The 19,169-nt window shown below is 38.5% G+C and overlaps 1 protein-coding gene across 1 annotated transcript in view; it reads right to left on the bottom strand.

Annotated features, from left to right (window-relative positions):
* Positions 1–393: 393 nt before the first annotated feature.
* The window catches only part of SKAP2 (src kinase associated phosphoprotein 2), a 165,139-nt gene continuing 146,363 nt past the window's right edge, over positions 394–19,169 (bottom strand). The window contains exons 11-13 of the mRNA XM_021689607.1: positions 14,427–14,539; positions 1,003–1,104; positions 394–642 (exon numbers count right to left, since the gene is read on the bottom strand). Of these exons, the coding sequence (XP_021545282.1) occupies positions 1,012–1,104; positions 14,427–14,539 (206 nt within the window). The 3' untranslated portion in view covers positions 394–642; positions 1,003–1,011. The remainder of the gene's footprint in view (positions 643–1,002; positions 1,105–14,426; positions 14,540–19,169) is intronic.

Consider the following 19,169-nt stretch of genomic DNA (forward strand, 5'->3'; position numbering starts at 1 on the left):
TGCTACCATCTGCGATTCTGTCATTCTTTCTTTCCTGTGGCTTTCTTTAACATGAAGTAAAAATCAGTAAAAATTCTTTCATGAAAACATGTCACTGTTGTGTGAAAAATCAGTACTACGATCGATCGTCTACAAAGTTTTAACAAAGCCACATTCTTTAGATAGCATCTACCGAAAGCTTGCATGATATATTCAATTAAAATTTCCATGAAATTATATATTACATTCTAAAATGTAACTGACATGCACTATGAAGAGAAATTACAACTCCTACCGAAAGGAGCAGTGACTGTGAGGTACATATAAAATCGGGCTGAATTCTTCACACAAATCAAATGAGTAAATAAAAACTATATTTACTTCTTCGCAAAACAGCAACAGGTACAACTTTACTGCTTGCCTCTAATTTACATTAATATTCTTTATTTAATTTTATATCAGAGGAATATTATAATGAATGCATAAAATAACAAAGACAAATGTTCAACAAAACACAAAAAGGTTATGAGCTGCCACTCATGCTCTCAAGATGATTCTAAATCCAAAGCATTTACAGACCAGCAGGAGAATCTTCTTTTTCTGTAGGCAGAAAGGGAAAGCTGCCTCTGAATTTTTTTTCTTCAGGTGAAATGTTGATTTTTCCTGCGTAGAAAAAAAAATACACTTTTAGGCAAGGAGAAATGAATATTTACTCAATATTTGGTCAATTCAGCTCCTCAGAAAGGCCAGAAAGAGTGGTATTTTACTCAAGAGGAGAAGGTTTGGGAAAACATCCAGTTATTAGCAAAGGGACTTCCTCTAAATAATCTATTTCCAAAGTAAATTCTATGAAGTTATTTTAAAATTTGAACTAGATTTTTAAAAAAAGAAGAAGATGATGTGGGAGCATGATCTTTGTGCTATCAGAAAACTACAAAGACTTTTTAAAAGGCAAAGACTCATAACGCAGAGACCAAGAGAACATATGAGCTATTACAGAATATTGGATTAAAATGTACTTACCCAGGACTCTCAAATATCATACATCTCCATTATGTAGGCTTTCGGCACCAAGCCAATGGCTCCCTTCATTTCTCCTACCCACCAGCCATATCTATTGTATTCCTAATTGAAAACAATATGCAATATTAACCTTTAGACTGGTAGAAGTACAATGTTGTTCATATGCAACTTCTTAGAAATGGTATTTCTTTTTATAAAGTTACAAGAGCTTGAGCTGCAAATTGAAACATTTTAATCTTTTTTTGTTTGTTTCTGGACACTTAAAAATGCTGTTAGGCAAAGATTTAAATTAACATATAAGACAAAGCCTGTTTATTACTCTGTACAGAACACAGAAACAGTCACTTGGGATAAGAACCTAGCAAATGGAACTACATGAGGAAGTCAGCTCCCTAGGCCCATTTCCCTTCTCCCTCCCTCCCTCTCTCTCTCTTTCTCTCTCTCTCACACACACACACACACCCAACCTGGGGAGACACCTTTTCTGTGCAAAAACCAGTGCCAGAAGCTACAAGGTTACAGCCAAGATACTTAGGATATGATCTTGGCCTTCAAGAAACTTACCATCTAGCAAGGAAAGAATTATTTTTTCACAATAAACTGACTCCTAGTTAAACTGATATGACTGAAAATTATTTAGAACGCAGAGCTATGCCCCTTAAGAAAAATCTAATATGTGAGTATAGATATTTTAAACAGATAAATGAGGGACTAAGAAAACACTAATAATAACCAAAAATATTTGCTTTACAAAATAATTTTTAAAGGCTCCTTTTAAAAAGCTTCCCAAAGGCACTTATTGTTAAGCTTGCACTAATCAAAAACTGCATTAGATAAAGGACGGGTGGTAGGAATTTGAAGGTGGTGTTAGTTTCAGCCTTACAGTGGAAGATCAATAAGAAATAAAGTATCTCAAGTTATAAAGGCGAAATATTAATCTAGCTGTAAAAAAGAGTGATTGATGAGTCCCTTTTGCATTTACTTTGCAATGTGAGATAAACCTATACCTGCCCTTCTCCCCTTTGCCTCCACTGACAGATGCACCACTGCTTTGGGCATCATGAACACACTGCAACGGGTCTCATATGTCTGCCAGATTGACTAATGTATTTTTATCTCAAATTTATTTATGTTTAGTGAGATACAAACAAAGTAAAATGAATTACAAGTTTCAAGAATAATATCTTCCAAAAGCAATACTCTGCAAAAGCACTGTAGGACCCAAATTTAATTTTTCATATAAGATAAATTTTTAAAATCAATCCCCAAAGTAATTCAATAGGTTATGATTTTCCAACATCTGAGTCATAGATAAATGTGCATATGCATATTGAGTTACATGTGGGGAGGGAATGTCCACACTGGCACGGACTTAACATCTGTATTGATTAGTATATGCTATTGACCATCAGAAAGGAAAATCATACAATTCCTCAGTACAAATGTAGCAATGTTAGCATGTGTGTCTTGATATGTAGCCTATCAATAGAGAGAATACCAGGTTAAAAATCTATATATGCTTTTTAAACAGTGGGTTGTACCAGAATCAGGTTTATTGGAAGAATAAGGTGGAAGGAAAGGGGGCGGGGGTGGTCAGGCTAACCCTACACTTTCTATTCTAATGAGGGCACAGTTCTGGCTCATGAGGCACAGGACTCAAGATTTTAAGTTTAAACGTTCAATGTTAGAGTGAATTTTTTTGTGGATAAAACTATCTACGTGATGAAAATAGTCTGATGTCTGAACTCAGTGATGGTGACTATAATCTACGTAGGATCTATTTATCAGAAGAAAACACCAACTTACTGAAAGCTATGATTAGCAACCATTATATCTTAATAGGTACTTAATAAAACTGCCCTTTTCAATTTTTAAGGCAATGAATACAATTAGGGCCTAATGCTTCACAAAACAAATGTATTTAACCTTCCCGAGGCAAAAGGCCTACATTGTAAGATTTCACAGGGTAAGTCTGAATATGAAAGCTCTTAGCCAATGCCAATCTAACATTTTTTTAAAAAGTGATTATTTGTAAAGAGTAAAGGAGCTGCCCCCACCCCCAACAGGCAGACAGAACATACTCAGTGTGAGGGCATATGAAGACCCAAATCTGCTTTCCAAGAACAGCCCTCAATCTGGGGCTCAAGGTTAAATGCAAGTGACAAACAAGAATGTTCACATCACTTTATAATATTCCACTTTGGTTATAATCTGTACTCTCAAGGAAGGGCATATTATTGTTCTCAAAAAGCTCACTGACATCCAAATTTAAGAAATTGATTTCCAAAGACTCATTTCACCAAAGGACCAATGACATACTTCACACTTGAGATAATTCTGCCTGACGGTCACTGGTAAGACTTATTAAACAGAAAGGACAGTTGGAAACAGGAGGGAGGAGCTTATTCAGCTGCAAACACATCCCTTAAAAGTAACATTCTAGGAAAACATAAAAGTTTCAGACTAAAATAATCTTAAATGCTTCACTTAATTTAAAATAACTCAAGAGCACAGGAAATTTGCTCATAAAAATACTCTAAAATATCACAGGTTTAAATCAGAAAAGGGTAAAAAATCAGAATGTTTATTACTTTACATTTGTAAAGAATTCCATCGAATCCTCCTGTGTGGAATTAAGAGGTAAGATAAAATACAGTGAGGTAAAAATCTAGGAGGCAAATTTATGGATTTACACTGTGGCCATTAGGGTATGTCGACAAGATTGCAAACACAGAAGCTTTTACTTTTATCATTACCATCCTCTGTATGAGCCTCCTGAGCAACATGAATCCCAATTAAACCATTTGCAGCCTATAAATTGGAATGAAGATGCTTCTTGGAGTACGGTATTCTAAACTTGAGCCTCAAGATTCAATACCATAAAAGCTTTTCCTTTGAAGACGAGAATCGGCCTCTTTGCCTTCCCTGTTTGCCGTGCCCAAATAAATGTGATTGCAAATGACACAGTACTTACGGTGGGAAATAATGCAATCCATACAGTGTTACCTTACCGTCCACATACTAATTATAGTATTGTTCTAAAAGTCACAGGTGGGTCATTAAAAAAAAAAAAAAGATAAACAGTCCTCAAGCCTTATCTTGTTATTAAACAAAAAAACAAAGAGACAAAACCATACCGGGCTGCCATCTAAATCTCTGAAAGGTTAGGAAGCATCATGTCATCTTTATGGCACACGAGATCTCAGGTACAAGAAGGTCTGCCATCTGGTATCCTTCACCCTACTCGGCTCTTAACATCAACTAAAACGCTAACACAGGCAAGTGACTGTGCTTCGGGAGAACTGATAAAATAATGAAGAGTCCTTTAATCTACAGGAAACCATTCCAGTCAATTTATAAGAAATATTGCATCCCTTTGTAGGACGTGTAATTATTTTCTATTAATCATGTGCTATAAAGCTACATTATGCGGTTATTCTGTTATCACTAGAAAGAGGCCTGCAGTCAGCTTCTGACAATGTTAGGTAATTACTAACACAAAGCTTCTTTCTCCTCCCGTAGTAATGCTATCAAGATCCAGAGGTATAGTGATGCTTATTGTATAAAAATAGTACTCAAAAGAAATTCAATATCTGCAAAATGGATGGCTTCCAGGCAAAATGTAATGTGGCAGTCAAAGAAGCAAAAAAAAAAAAAAAAAAAAAGCCAAACTTGCCCAATAATCCGAGAAAATAATCGTAAAGTGGTGCGGCACCGTTGTGCTCTAACTCCTCTGTTTTCAATTTTCCTGCCATTAAAATAGTTTTTATTTGTTTTATTTTGTAGTAAACTTTTCGGCCTCAGCTAATAGTTACTAGGCAATAAATGCAAGCGATTATGTAATCGGGGCAGGGAGAAAGGATTAGTCCTGATCATGTGAAACCAGCACGACAGTAAACATACGTCCATGTTTTCTCATTCACTAAATCTTTGCTCTCTGCCAGTCTAAGGCCCCGACATTCACCGGAATCCTTCCTCAGCACTATGATTCTCATTTCTCAAGTGTGTTACTCCACTTTCTGCAAACTGTGGGTAAAAGAATGTTACCTTAAGAGAAACTTGAAACACTTTAAAAGATTTCCTGATATGTACTACCCCTTCCAGAAACTAGTTACCAACCGGTCTGAATGCAACAGGTGTTAGAAAGATGGAAAGACTACCTGTCCTTTCTCCAAACATGTATCCGTGCTTTGAAACATACTACCCTTTTGCAGAAATGAAGTTAATTTTATTCACAAAATATAAAATGCACTGAGTTTCATAACCAGTGGACTTTACCATTGTTTTCCAAGTATTCACTGTGATAGTCTCAATTTTTCATAAACATTGTGGTAGTATGAAAACTAGATACCTATTTAAAACACAGAAATCCTTTCTTCAAGCCTGCCTCTGCAATCTCTTCCTTTTTACTATCTCCAACTAGAAACTTTCTAAGATTCCTTTCATTTCTCATACCTGTCATTTCATCCCTGAAAATGCATAACAGCAACCTGACAACCCCAGTGTTTTACTATTATTATCTACATATTAACTCCTTGAATCTTCATCTCCTGAGCTGATAAATGAGGAAATCGACACTAACCCTCTCTAAGGTCCTCCATGATGTCTGAACACACCCTCCATGAACCTGCTTTAAGACACTGAGTCTCTTAGCGGCTTATGGAAATCAACCTCATTACTTTATAATTCACTGTGCAGGTGTGACTTTGAGTTACGCTAATTCGAAGAATTACTATTTTTTTCCTATCTGTACTGTGCGCTCCATTTTGCAAGCAAGAGAGACAAAGGACAAGCAAGGAAGCTGATAGTAAGAATTCAGTTATTATAACAAATTTTAGTTTATATTCCAGAGTCAAGACACATTTAACTCAAGTTTCTATACAGTCCACATTTACAATACCGCACAGCAAAAACTGCTATTCGGTTTGATGATTCAGACTGCTATTCAGACTGATGGTAGGCAAAGAAAAGATCGAATCATATTCAGTAGAAAGTGGCCTTGGTACTTGTTGTATTTCACTGACCAGTAGGAGACTCCGTTAACTGTTCTCAGGCTCACCCACCTGTCTATTCCAACTGTCGCCACTCTGCTCCAGCCCTTCATCGCCTCACCCCGGGTTACTGCATCATCAACTTGGCCTCACTGTTCTTCCCAGAAACAAACCGTGTCCGTCGCAAGCATGACTCAGGCACTTACCCCAGCTCCCCAGTACAGTAACTGCAAACTCCTCTGCTCGGATCTCTCCCCCGCTTGCTAGCAACGTTCTCTCACTGCTCTGGTCCACACGGTCCAATCTTCCAAGCTACACTCATTCCCACCTCTGCACGTGGTGCCTTCCTCCCCAGGGAACGGCTCCCCTCCCTCACCCAAATCCTAACCAGCAACTATGACCTGACTCAAGTTCCCCAGCTGTCACGCATTGGCCTCCAAATTATTTAATCTGCACTTACATCTCTCATTTCAAGCTGAGCATTTATTCCTCAGTGGATTTTATGTACGTTAGTTTTGTCCCTTCAATGAAAATACAGTACAAACGCACTGAGATTACACTTGATCTGTATGCCCCACACAGCAGATGGGTAAAAGGTGTTCAGTAAATGGACTGGGTGAGGAAGCATACTCTGTCTTTATTTTGGATGATGCACCAGTTGACAATCCTAAATATTTTCTTAAGAAGTGTAATTTCCAAAAGGTGTATCTTTTCTTTTGTGTCTATTAGACATATGTGAAGAATTTTAGCAATGACCAAACAAAGTTTGTTCTGAAGTGTGTTTAGCTTCACAGTCTGAAGTATGTTGCTCCTACTGGGGGCAGGCTGCTGCCCACCATGTCTCCTAATGCACTACATAGGACACCTTGTCTGAAGAGTTCAAATCCCCACCTGCAGAAAGAAAGGTATCAGTCCCCGGCACAACTGGGACCAGATAATCCCAGTTCTTTGAAGAACTGAATTCAAGTGAATTTACTGTATGTATCGAAGAGGTGAAGAGGAACCTTGTAAACGTGGAAACGGTGGCAGGTGTAAAGGAAAATCTACTGGGTTTTCAGCTCCTCATTGTTCTTGTGATTATTTTCCCAGAAGTTCCAGAGTCTTTTTTTTTTTTTTAAGATTTTATTTATTTATTTGACAGGAAGAGAGATGGTGAGAGTGGGAACACAAGCAGGGGGAGAGGGAGAGGGAGAAACAGGCTTCCCGCCGAGCAGGGAACCTGATGCGGGGCTCGATCCCAGGACCCTGGGATCATGACCTGAGCCGAAGGCAGACGCTTAATGGACTGAGCCACCCAAGCGCCCCTGGAAGTTCCAGAGTCTTATATCAGTTCTGTCACTAACTAGATATGCAACCTTGGGCAATCCCAAGTTCTTTAGGGATGATTTTTTGGGGTTTATACTTCCAGCACTCTTTGAGACTCCACAATAATCCACTTACATATTTAACATAAATCAGTAAGTCTCATTATTATGCATTTGGACTCTTACCCCTTTTGTAGTTGGCTGCTGAGAAGCTCAGGGCTGAGCTGGAAGTTCAAGTGCCCAAACTCTAGTCTTTTAAGGTCTCCACAGGGGTAGTCTTTTTCTCCTTGCATTTTTTATTTATTTTCCCCAATTACATTGAGCCTTGAGATTTCCTCACCTATAAAGCAAAGGGTGAGCACTAAGGTTCCCCTAACTCTATGACTCCATCATTCTAAGTTCTTTTAAGCGTTAAGGATTGTTTCCCATTTTTACCTGTATTTTCACAAACACATATTAACATATATCTGCTATGATATTAGGTATTGGGGATCCAACAATACTAAAGACACAGGGTCTACCTCAAAGAGTTCAGGGTCAAGAGAGAGAAATCAATACTCCTAGTCCCCATGTAGGCATAGCAAAGCAGAAAGAGTGAAAGCTCTAGGGTCAGATCTGCTCTGATTCCAGAAGAAGGTACTTTCTAATTGGTATCCTCAGGTGATTTACATAATAACCTTGCTGAGCATCAGTTTTCTCATCTGGAAAATTATCACACCAGAGAGTTCATAGGGTTATCTTACGATCAGATGAGTGAAAGCATATCAAGTGCCTAGAAAAGGACACTGCAGGTATGCAACAAACCCTTTTTCATTTCCTCCCTCTCTCTTCCCACTAATTGTATAGCAAAATACCAGGGCAACAAAAAGTGTATGTTGGTCTGCACTGTAAGGCAATCGTATTATTACGAGCAGTTCTCCACCCTGCTCTTCCAAAGGGAATCTGGCCTTTAAAGGGACGAGGAGGGAGACATCTCAAAGGAGTGAACGCTGCTATACATGCATTAAGGGGGTTCCTGAGTTTTTGGGGTGGGGGACAGAAGGGCATAAGAGATCATGGACTTTTCAATTTCAGATTTAAAAAAAAATTATGAACATCGTGCTGTCTTTTGAGTTGTTTTGTTCTGCTTCTGGCTTATTCCATGCAGAATGAAACCACACAGGCTTGCAGCCTGTAGCCGCCCCTCACTGCCACTTCCATTCTGCCTGCATCTCTGACACCACCTTCTAGCTTATCCTTGACCTCTCGAGCCACTGCAGGGGCTGAGCCTTCCAGCCTGCTTCCCAGAATCACCTTCCCCTTTCAGCTGTCAACATTTTCCTGAAATGCTCGTTCCATTTCATGTAAGAGAAAAGAGGGAAGTACTGGGGTGTGTTCGTGCATAGATAACAGGAGGAGCCCCATGGCTGGACCAGAACATCTTCTCGGGAGGGGGGACGGGGGGTACCGAGCAGTAGGTCTGCCTGGCTCATGCCTCACTGTACCCACGACGTTCCCACACTGACAGCATGGAAACGAAATGCCGTCAGACCCATACAAATGCAGTCACAAGCACGGAAAACTCCTTCCACCTTCCCCGAAGGCTGGAAGATAGAGTAACATTGTGGGACCTAGCTTAGCATCCACGCACGTCCTATACTGAGATGTCCTGGTTACTACTCAGCAGTTGGTCATGCTATTTGTGGCACACTGGGTCAGATGGTTGCAAAGGAAAACCCAGGAGACCTGAACAGTCACTCGGCCAGCAGAGCTCGGCAGCATTTTCATTTTACTTTCCTTCTCTGGTAGGTTTGAAGCCAGAAAAGCCCGAGGAACGGAATCTGTCCTTTTCACAATGAGAAACAAATGGTCAGTGACAGTCACAATTCACCAATCACTGAAAAAAGTCACAAACAGATATAAAGAGAGGCGATGCTTGAACCTCCAGCCAAGACACACTAAAAAAAAAAAAATGCCCCTTTACTGCACATTAGTGAATACCGTCAACCTACATTTCCTGTTTTTGACTTAATAAGAAATTTCTCAAAAAGCTGCAGTGCTTGACTCACACGTGTCCTAGACTAGATAAAATACTCCAGGATTCTTAACTCTCTTGTTTTTCTGCTACTACCAGACAAAGTAGCGTGCTTCTTTCTTGCTGAAGCACAGCTCCCCTGTCATTAAGTCTCTAAAAATAATTCATTGCTTTAAAAGTAAGAATAGGAATGCGGTTCGCAATTTACCGACGAGTACAGGTTGAAAGATAAACTAATAAAGGATGTAAATCCAGAACAGCAAGTAAAATGACATAACCAAAGAGGTATGCAGGGCGATGGAATATGCCTATAGCTATTTAACCTGGATCCTGCTATTAAAATTCTAAAATTTCATAAACATACTTCTATGAAAATACTATTAACTAGGATATTATGTCCATGTTTAAGGTGGTAATAAAAGTGAAATGTAACCTAGTAATGGAATTTGACACAATTTTAAACAACCTGATTCCTTTAAAAAAAAAAAAAAAGAAAAGATATTTTTACTTCAAATATGATTTTCCCCCATCAGATGAATCAGAAATCAGGCCGTGTGTTTTAGAATTAATTCACTAACAACACAGCTCTCATTAAAATGACAAATTCCACTTTCATCCGTTCCTGTAAATGTGCCCCATTGTTTTAGGGGAGAAAAAAAATTTCCTAAATCTCCGCTAAACTACCGAAGTACATAACGCGTTTTAATACATAAAAAACAGCAGTGAGCCTATGTGAAAGGAACTATATGCACAAAGTTACTGGCTCTCCTTTTTAGGTAAGCAGTACTTAAATTTATTATTAGTGAGCTTCGAAGGTTAAAACTTAGAAAATGCCAGACACTTTGAAAGAGAGGCTAGCTCAGCCAGGGGTCACATGACAGCTGCTAATTGCAAAATGTTACAAAGGGAAGGAGGCAGGGCAGGTTATCTGCTTACTCTTCTTTATTGAAACATTGGATTTTCACTAAAAAAAATTTTTTTTAAAGGCTAAGATTTGTATAACTCTCAAAAGAGGCGGGAAATAAATAAATCATCCCCAGGCTGACTGAGCACAGCTGACACCCCATCAGGACTTCCTTGCAAAAACAGAGAAAGAGGACTGAATTTTAAAACCAAACTATATTTCGGGGCACCTGGGTGGCTCAGTTGGTTAAGTGTCTGCCTTCAGCTCAGGTCATGATCCCGGGGTCCTGGGATAGAGCCCCGCATTGGGCTTCCTGCTCCGTGGAGAGCCTGCTTCTCCCTCTCCCTCTGCCTGCCTCTCTGCCTACTTGTGCTCTCTCTCTATCTGTCAAATAAATAAATAAATCTTTAAAAAAAAAACAAACCAAACTATATTTCTATAGTGAATTTTAACGAAGACAGCCCAATCGTCAAACTAGTTCAATCTTTTTCTGTCATTTTACTTACAAAATTAAGACCCTCTTTATTATAATGCACACAATTTTAGTCCTTGATTTATCTAAATTTTGTTTATATTTAAGTGCATTTTTCTTAAACTATCTTCTGTTGCCTTTTTTAAGAGTATCTTCAGCAATGACAACCTTCTAGAAGGTAAGTTAGATCAGTGGTAATTAAATATTGCAAAATATAGCACAGTTAATTTTGAAAAGCAAGTTGTATTTCTTTTTTTTTTTTTTTTTAAGATTTATTTATTTGAGAAAGAGAGTGAATACATGGGGAGGGGCAGAAGGAGAGGGAGAGAGAAACTTTAGCAGACTCCGAGCTGAGCGCAGAGCCAGTCTCGGGCCTGATCCCACGACCCCAAGATCATGACTTGAGCCAAAAACAAGAGTCAGACACTCAACCGACTGTGCCACCCAGGTGCCCCAGTCATATTTCTTTAAAATCTTCTAAATGGCATTATTTATTAGAAAAGTTGTGACATTAATTTCTCTACAAAGTACACATTTTTTACGCCTCTACAAATATTGTATTAAGACTCCTTTAAAATGTATTCTTCTTTATGTATAGAATGTTTACATTTAATTCAGAATGATGAAAAAATTTATGATTAATGCTAATACTTTATTGACATGAGCTAGGAAAGTAATAATCCATAGCTAGATTTAAAGTTGAATTTATGACATCATTTTGATTGTGCACATTAGCTGTAATTACCTGCACCACTCATTCTGAGCCACTAGATGGTGTAAAAAAGAAATTAAAATGGTAAAATTTCATTCTATCACCATAAAACCTAATGTAACTCTGAGAAAGATGAAACAGATTCCTAGACTTATAACAATGCTAGTGGTTTCTATACTAATTGTACTTTAAAAAAAAATCTGTCTCTCTCCCTTGATCTAGAAACAAGTCCTTTTGAGCAATTTTTCACTCTCTTCTAAGGACCTTGAGTTCTGAATTTACAGTAGTATTAAACATTCAAATTGCTGTCATTCACATATTAAATGAATTTATGATATTAATTTATGGTCTATTTTGGCCAAAGTTTTGATAAAAACGGAGACTAAGCCTATAAAAAAATTATTACAGTCTCCAGAGATTCTTATCTGAAACTATCCCCCCAAAATTGCGGAAGCAAGAATCTTCACAAACATATACTGACTCCCAAATCAACCTGAAAACCAATAGCCAAGATATCGAATAATGGCCCAGAATTTGTCCACATCCCATCAAGGGAGAGCTAAGTGTCCTTTCTTTTTACCCTCACCAAGATGTACCTGGTTGATTCCACCAGGCCCACCGCTGGATGAATACTGGTATTAAATCACTCAGCCAACAGTGATAAGGTCCTGGCTAACAATGTCTTGTCTCCTCTTTCAAAAACCAATATGAGCTCCAGATACGGTCATCATTTCCAGGAGGCCCCTCATGAAATGATGCTACCTGTGGAACTTCAAGCCTTGTGAAGGGCTGATTGAGGAATTATTTTTGGTACGCAGTACCAAAATAATAGCATTTAGACATTTTAGATAGCACTATACTCTTCCTTTGAGCTGGACCACCACTACCCTCAGCTCTATGATAAAGCTTCACACATAAAATTACAATCTCCACAAAACAGATTTGGGAACAGAAATTACCTACACTGGGATCCTAGAAGTGTGATATACACCTAGGATTGTTCTTTTAACTTTATAATAATAGAAAACAATTTTCTGAGGCAATGGGAACTCTACTTGTCTGACAGCGTGTCCTAGAGGTTGGTACTCTGAGCTTTTCAGCAACACAGACACCTTGATTCATAAAGAAGGCTTTAAGAACAGACCCACGCTGAAAATAAGTTTCACATTTTACCATAATAATATTAAGACTATAAGCCATTTATCCCTGTAGTTTGGGATTCCAAGTGGAAGCTAATCAACCTTTTAATTTTATACACAATTGCAGCTAAGTTGGTGAAAGTAACTGTGAGTTGAGTAGATTTGAGGAATAATTCCAAGAAACTATCTTGAATGGAAATAAATCAGTTTGGTTTCTATATTAAGTAATTCACTCAAAAAAAAGTGTTGTCCTGGGGGCGCCTGGGTGGCTTAGTCAGTTAAACATCTGCCTTTGGCTCAGGTCATAATCCCGGGGTCCTGGGATGGAGCCCTGCATCGGGCTCCCTGCTCAGCGGGGAATCTGCTTCTTCCTTTCCCTCTGCCACTCCTCACTGCTTGTGCTCACTCATGTGCTCTCTCTCCCTCTCTCAAAAATAAATAAATAAAATCTTTTTGTTAAAAAAGTGTTGCCTTAACTCAGGACAATTAAATGCTCCATAATAGGCTTAATCCAGGAGTTGGCTCCCAGGAACTAAAAGCATCTTTCCTTAAAAAACAAACAAACATACTAAGGAGCAGAGGACAGAGAAAAATAAGTGGGGAGTCTTAGCTCTGGGCACCCCAACTTAGCAATCATCACAGCTGGCAATATTTACTTACTAAATATTTCCTCCCAATAATCTACAAGTGCTTCCATAGTATTCCTCTTGGATTCCTGGTGCTTGGCATGGGCCCTTTCTGCCCCTTGTAGGTGCTTTATAACAGTTTCAAATGAGAAGCAAAAGAGAAAAGGAGAAAACCTTGGTCTGGGAGTCAAGATGCCTGGTTAAGTACTGGCTCCGGCCCTTTCTTGACCCAAGCTCCCTTATCTGTAAAACCAAGAATGGGTAGACGATCATCACCCAGATTCCTCATTCAAGTGCTCTATGATCTTCTATGTTAGGATTTTATCCACCAGCCATCTTGTGTTAAGAGTCAATAAGTGACCTTATTTCCAAATTCTCTTCTGCATCTAGCAAGTCATACTATCTTTCTGAAAAGTACAAATTTTTCTCTAATCAAGAAACCACATTAAACTCTTGGACTTATAGAACATCTCCCTACTTATATTTAAATAGTTTTCATACATCATTTGTTTCTAAAATAGCTTCATAATGTAGACTGAGGGAGTTTTTTTTAATCCCCATATCATAGTAGGGAAAGTTAAATATGAAAATTAAGGGAGCTCACACATGTCATCACAATAAGAAACATGACTTTTAGATCTAAGGACAGAAAGATTTTCAATCATCCAGTATATTAAGAGGCAGAGACACTGATTTATATATATATAAGGATGAGTTTGTAGCAACAGTCTCTGCCATTATGTTTACAAATACAACTATGTTAAACTTAAAAAAAATCACCTAAAACTGTCTGAATAGAAAAAGCATTGCTTTTAAATTGTCGGAACACCAATGTATTTACATAAAGATGAAAAACTTCTACTATAAACAGTGTTTCCAGTAGTGAATGGCAGACAAAACCAGAATAAGCACACAGAAGAATAAAAAGGAAGAGGAAAGAAAAACATAATAAATAACCTAATACCTTACAATGTTAACTTTCACATAAGTATATTGTTTCTGGAGAAGGCAGTGTGTGGATGTGAGCCAAAGGCTGAAGTGATAGGTAAACACACTGTTAAGTTGAATCCTGTTATCTGATTGTGTTTAAAATTTGATTATATTTCACTTGACAAAATAATTAATTATTGTGAACTCCCAATTGTTAACAAGGACCTAAAGGAATTCCAATTGGCATTTTTCCCCAGTGTTGTAAACCCAGATGCATAAATATCTAGCTTTGTGTTCACCCTTTACGGTTGTCATCTGGGGTGTCTTCTTACCTTGCTAAGAATGTAAATCACATCACCACGTTTAAATGACAACTCATCAGAAAGAGCTCCTGTGCAGTCCCACAAACCCTGGTAAAAATTCGCATAATCGGTGCTTTTATCTCCTAGGAAGAAGAGAGAGAAAACATGAGTTAGAGCTTTCGCGTAATGGGCCCTTATTTAAGATGAACCAACAGAAATTAAAGGGCCGCCTCAAACCACCAAAACAGGCGAAACAAATTCTGTGCTGATTCAAAGAACATTTGATTACATTTATAGGCAAATCCTACTTCTTACAGTAATTTAATGAAGGACTGTTTTCAAAAAGACCTCTTTTGGAATGTCCCTTGTTTTCTTTCTCTCCCTCTCTTGTTTTATCTAAAACCTGTACTTGCAATGTGTTCTCATCAAACCAGCACCTAAAAGTTCCTTCCCACTTATTTTTGATAATGTACCTAAACCCACTCGCAACATGAGTTGAAGGTGAGTTGGTCACACTGCACGATGAGCAATATCCGCGACACGTGATACATGCATTGTGAAATAACCACCTTACAGAATTTCTAAAAATTACCAAAAAAGACAGATGAAGGGAAGAAGAAAATAAGTTAGCATTTGGGATGCTTCATAAACAATAATAAATACTCATGAAGGAGCCAATAGGGCACAGATATAACGCAAACTAGGCAACAATTTTTGTTTGTTTAATTCTAAAACCTCAAGCTGGTTAGAGGAAGAAGATAAAGTGGGAATGACATAAAGATTAATTCCAGCTCTTATCTTTGGGGACTTTTGTACCGAAAGCCTCTCAAAGTTATTTCTAAAATATCTGAGCAACTTTGCAATTGCCAATGCTGAAGCTGCATTTTTCAAGATTTCTGTCAGCCCCAGTTTAGGACATTATGCTCTGAATAAACATGCAACATACACTGGAGTTATCAGCTCATCCTTCTAACAGCATAAGCACAATGGATGTGATGTGCTCAAAGTGCCATACAGACCATTAACTGATTGATTATTTAGCGCTCTCTGCTCTGTGATACCACAATAAACCGGGTAATAAATGCTTTGTCACTTATACAATGTGGCTCTCTTGAAACGCAGCACAGAGTTAAATACACTGGATGCTTTTGTTACACTGAGAACTGTTTCCTGTTTTTAATTTCATGATAATTGAGTTTTGATGAGTTAACGCAAGAAGAATGCAAGTAATATCAATAAGATGTCCGTGGATTCACTAACCAGGCAGAACATAGACGTGCTGACAACTTCCATCATTGGAATGTCATCTTTGAATTCTGAGGGGATAACTGTGCAGACGTGTGCTGGATCAGGGTTGTCATCTTAGTTTTGTTATATGGCTCTCAAGCAGCAGGCTCCTTGGCAATGCCAACACAAGCAGGCACGTTAGCGGGGCATCTGAGTACGCACCTGACACCACGCAGTCTGCGATTTACACCAAGTGGTAAAAGTTTATCGGAAGTTCTGAAAATTCTAATATCTGAAACATGTTTTTAAAGCCAAAAAGGAAATCTGAATAATGTGGAGTGTGAAAATGTAGAAAGATGACACTTTTCAATTGTACTTTAAGAAAATAAACAATAACTAGAATGCGCAACCTAGCAAAATCCTATTAAATTTTCCTCTCCTGTTTTCTAAAAATTCAAAGTGGGGGTAGGGAGGGAGAGAAAAATGGAGAAATGAAAGGAAGGAGGGGGGAGGGAGGGGAAGAGAGAGAGACGGACACCTTCCTGACCTCTCCACTCCAGCATCTGAGCACTCATCACTGCCACCAGCGGGGATGTCTATGAGCCTAGGAATCCGACCAAGAACTAACAATGCTTGTGGCCACCCTTCATTACATTTTCCCTGCCAAGCACATATTAAGTAAATTCTATAAATGGACACTAGAGGGCACTCCGGCTGGACAGATCACGCCAAACGTTGTCAATTTTTTCTTTTGGAAAGAATTACTTAATAATAAAGTGACTGATTTCCTTTAAAAACCACTTATTTAGACAAATAGAGATTTAGAAGTTGAGACATTCTAGTCAGATTAAATCAACTGCTAAATGGGTCAAATGTTGCGCCCCATGCAGTCCGTCAGTGTCAGTTTAAAAGTCAAGGAATTAGAGCACGGAAAGGATGACATCATTTCACATGCAAGGCCCTCCCCCACAGCTGGCCAGGAGGTAAAAGGATCTAAATAGCTGGTTTCCCCAGTCAAGGCTCCTGTGTGTTCCCCATGCTGCTTAGCCTGAGGCTTGGTCCAAAAAGGTTAAAGAAACAAAACTTGGGCTAAAACTAGAGAAGTTTTGGCTGAGCGAGAGCCTCCCAGTGCATCCCCAGCTGTCCAGCCTGCTCCTCTTTTTTCAGATTCTCTCGCAACAGTTTTTCATTCAATAGATTTTCAAGAGGTGGGGGAAGAAAGAAGGAAAGAAAAAGTATATGGTGATTTCTACCACATAATCCTTATCACTTTGGGGTCTCTCTTCCCCTCGATGCGCTTGGTGAAACTCCCATTAACACTAATGGGAGTCACAGGAGCACATGAGGGGAAGGGAGACCCCCACCGTGTGCAAGATGCATCTCTCCCTAGATGTGCATCATGAGCATTTCATTAAATCTCACTGCTGTAAAGAGGCAACAGCGCTAGCGATTTGGCAATACTGGGGAAAAGATGCATTTTCTACTGTGCTTTCTATAATCTCGATGATGATGTTACCCAAAGACCAACCTCATTTCTGTGTCCCATATGTGAGCTCTGTTAAAGAATAATAAGTTGTTTATGTCACACGACTATATGTACACACAATTTACCATCCCGTCTATTTCAGAATGCAATACTAGTTACATAAAGCAGAAGAACCACGACTAGAGAGAAAACCTGCCAGTATAGATTTATTAGCCTTACTCTCCTTGGGAAAATAATGTTAAAATAATGTTAAAATTCTGGGTATGAATTCTAGATACAAAAATTGGGAATTATTTTATTCCTTTGAGAGCAGCAAGCTTCTCTGGTTTACTTTTTACAATTTTTTAAATTTTAAAATTTTAAATGTGGCTAACCGTGCTCAAAAAATTACCCATGGATACAGCCTCAGAAGCAGAATGAACTCATTCATTGAAAAATAATCCGTGTAAAATATGTTTTTAAAAAAACAACACAAAAATGGCATGGGGCATAATGCATAAACCACAGAGAATCATACATTCTGAATACAAATACGTCTGTCATCACTGCATGGACTAATCTTACCACATCATGATCTATGGTTTCAAAATTACAAAAAAAAAGCAAAAAACAAAACCCACCTCATTACATTTCTTGTCCTGGGAGGCGTGAATGGTTAAAAAAGAAGGGAAAGAAAGAAAAAATAGCCATCCTAAATTAGCCAGGCTGTGAAGGATTTAAATGATGTATTTGCTCCTGCTTTTGAAAACATACAAAAACAGATCATTGGGCAGTAACAGAACTGTTAGGAAAATATAAGCTAAACACTGGAGATACTTTTGCAAAAACCAAAAGATTTTAAAAATATGATGACAAGGACTGAAACATTCAATAATAAGATAATGGAAAATCTCTTTCTGAGTGGTCTTAAAGGTTTAAAAAGTATTTCAGAAAGGTAAGCATATTCTACAGTGTACAAATACATCAAACGGAATCTTTATTTTGTGTATATATACTAAATACATGTAAGATACGTAAGCTTGAACATGAAAGAACTTATAAGAAATACAAGATTATGTTTTTGTTTATGTATTTTACATTTGTCTGAATTTTTTTCTCTCTTTTTAAGTAAAATCGGTCAATGTGAAAAATATATAACATTCTTGAGTAAGGTTAGAAGTTCACGTCATGTGATGCTCAGCAAGATAGTAGTACCCTTGTCAACTCACTGCCCTGCACAGCAAACAAACTTCTAGTGTTACATCTTTGACAGCCTAGAGAGAGCAAAGGTCACTGCGATGCAAAAGCATTAAAACTGTTGCTTGAAAAGAATTTCATGTCACTGAAGATAAGAATTATTGCAGTGCTTTATGGCTATTGCATGGAAAGCTAGATCTACTTACTGCATTCCTTTGAAGAAAAACGGACTTTTTTCTTCCTTCCCTCAAAGGCAAAAATTGGGGAGAGAGTTACTTTAAAAGGATTTTTGAAAAATAGAATTGCTTTAAGCCAAAATACTTCTGTTTCTGGAAGGAATAATCTGTATGTGTGTACCTTCTACACCTGCACTGGAATTTAAAAAAAACAAAAACCTCCACGCTTTTGGCAGAAGCTTTACGATACATAATAAAACACGCAAATTACTTGAATTACTATTGGGTGGCATCCTCGGGGTTATGCTCAGCCTTCGCGTTTTATAGCTGCATCTTACAGGACCACGGCACTCACATCGAATGCCTTCGTCCTCACTTCCTTTCTGAAAAAAGCAAACCAAAACCTCGTGCAGCAACCTGCCCCTGCTTTCCTGTCCAGGTCCGGAAATCGGGCCTGTTTCCTTTCCACGTGTCCCGGTAGGAAGGCCTGGGGAAAGCCACTTCCTGAACACACACTTCCTGTCCGCCCAGCCTCTGACAGCTAGCAAGAGTGATGTATGAACGTATCAGAGAAGGGAAGGTGACCCTCAACGCCAGCTCTTTGCAGGACATGGGATGATATGGCAGACCTTGCCCCAGCTGACATGCGGCTGTGAAGAGGTGTAAAAGGCCTGATAAGAAGGCATTCCCCCTCTCTTCTTTCCGTGT

This window comes from Neomonachus schauinslandi, chromosome 12, assembly GCF_002201575.2.
Source record: "Neomonachus schauinslandi chromosome 12, ASM220157v2, whole genome shotgun sequence".
NCBI classification, from domain to species: Eukaryota; Metazoa; Chordata; class Mammalia; order Carnivora; family Phocidae; genus Neomonachus; species Neomonachus schauinslandi.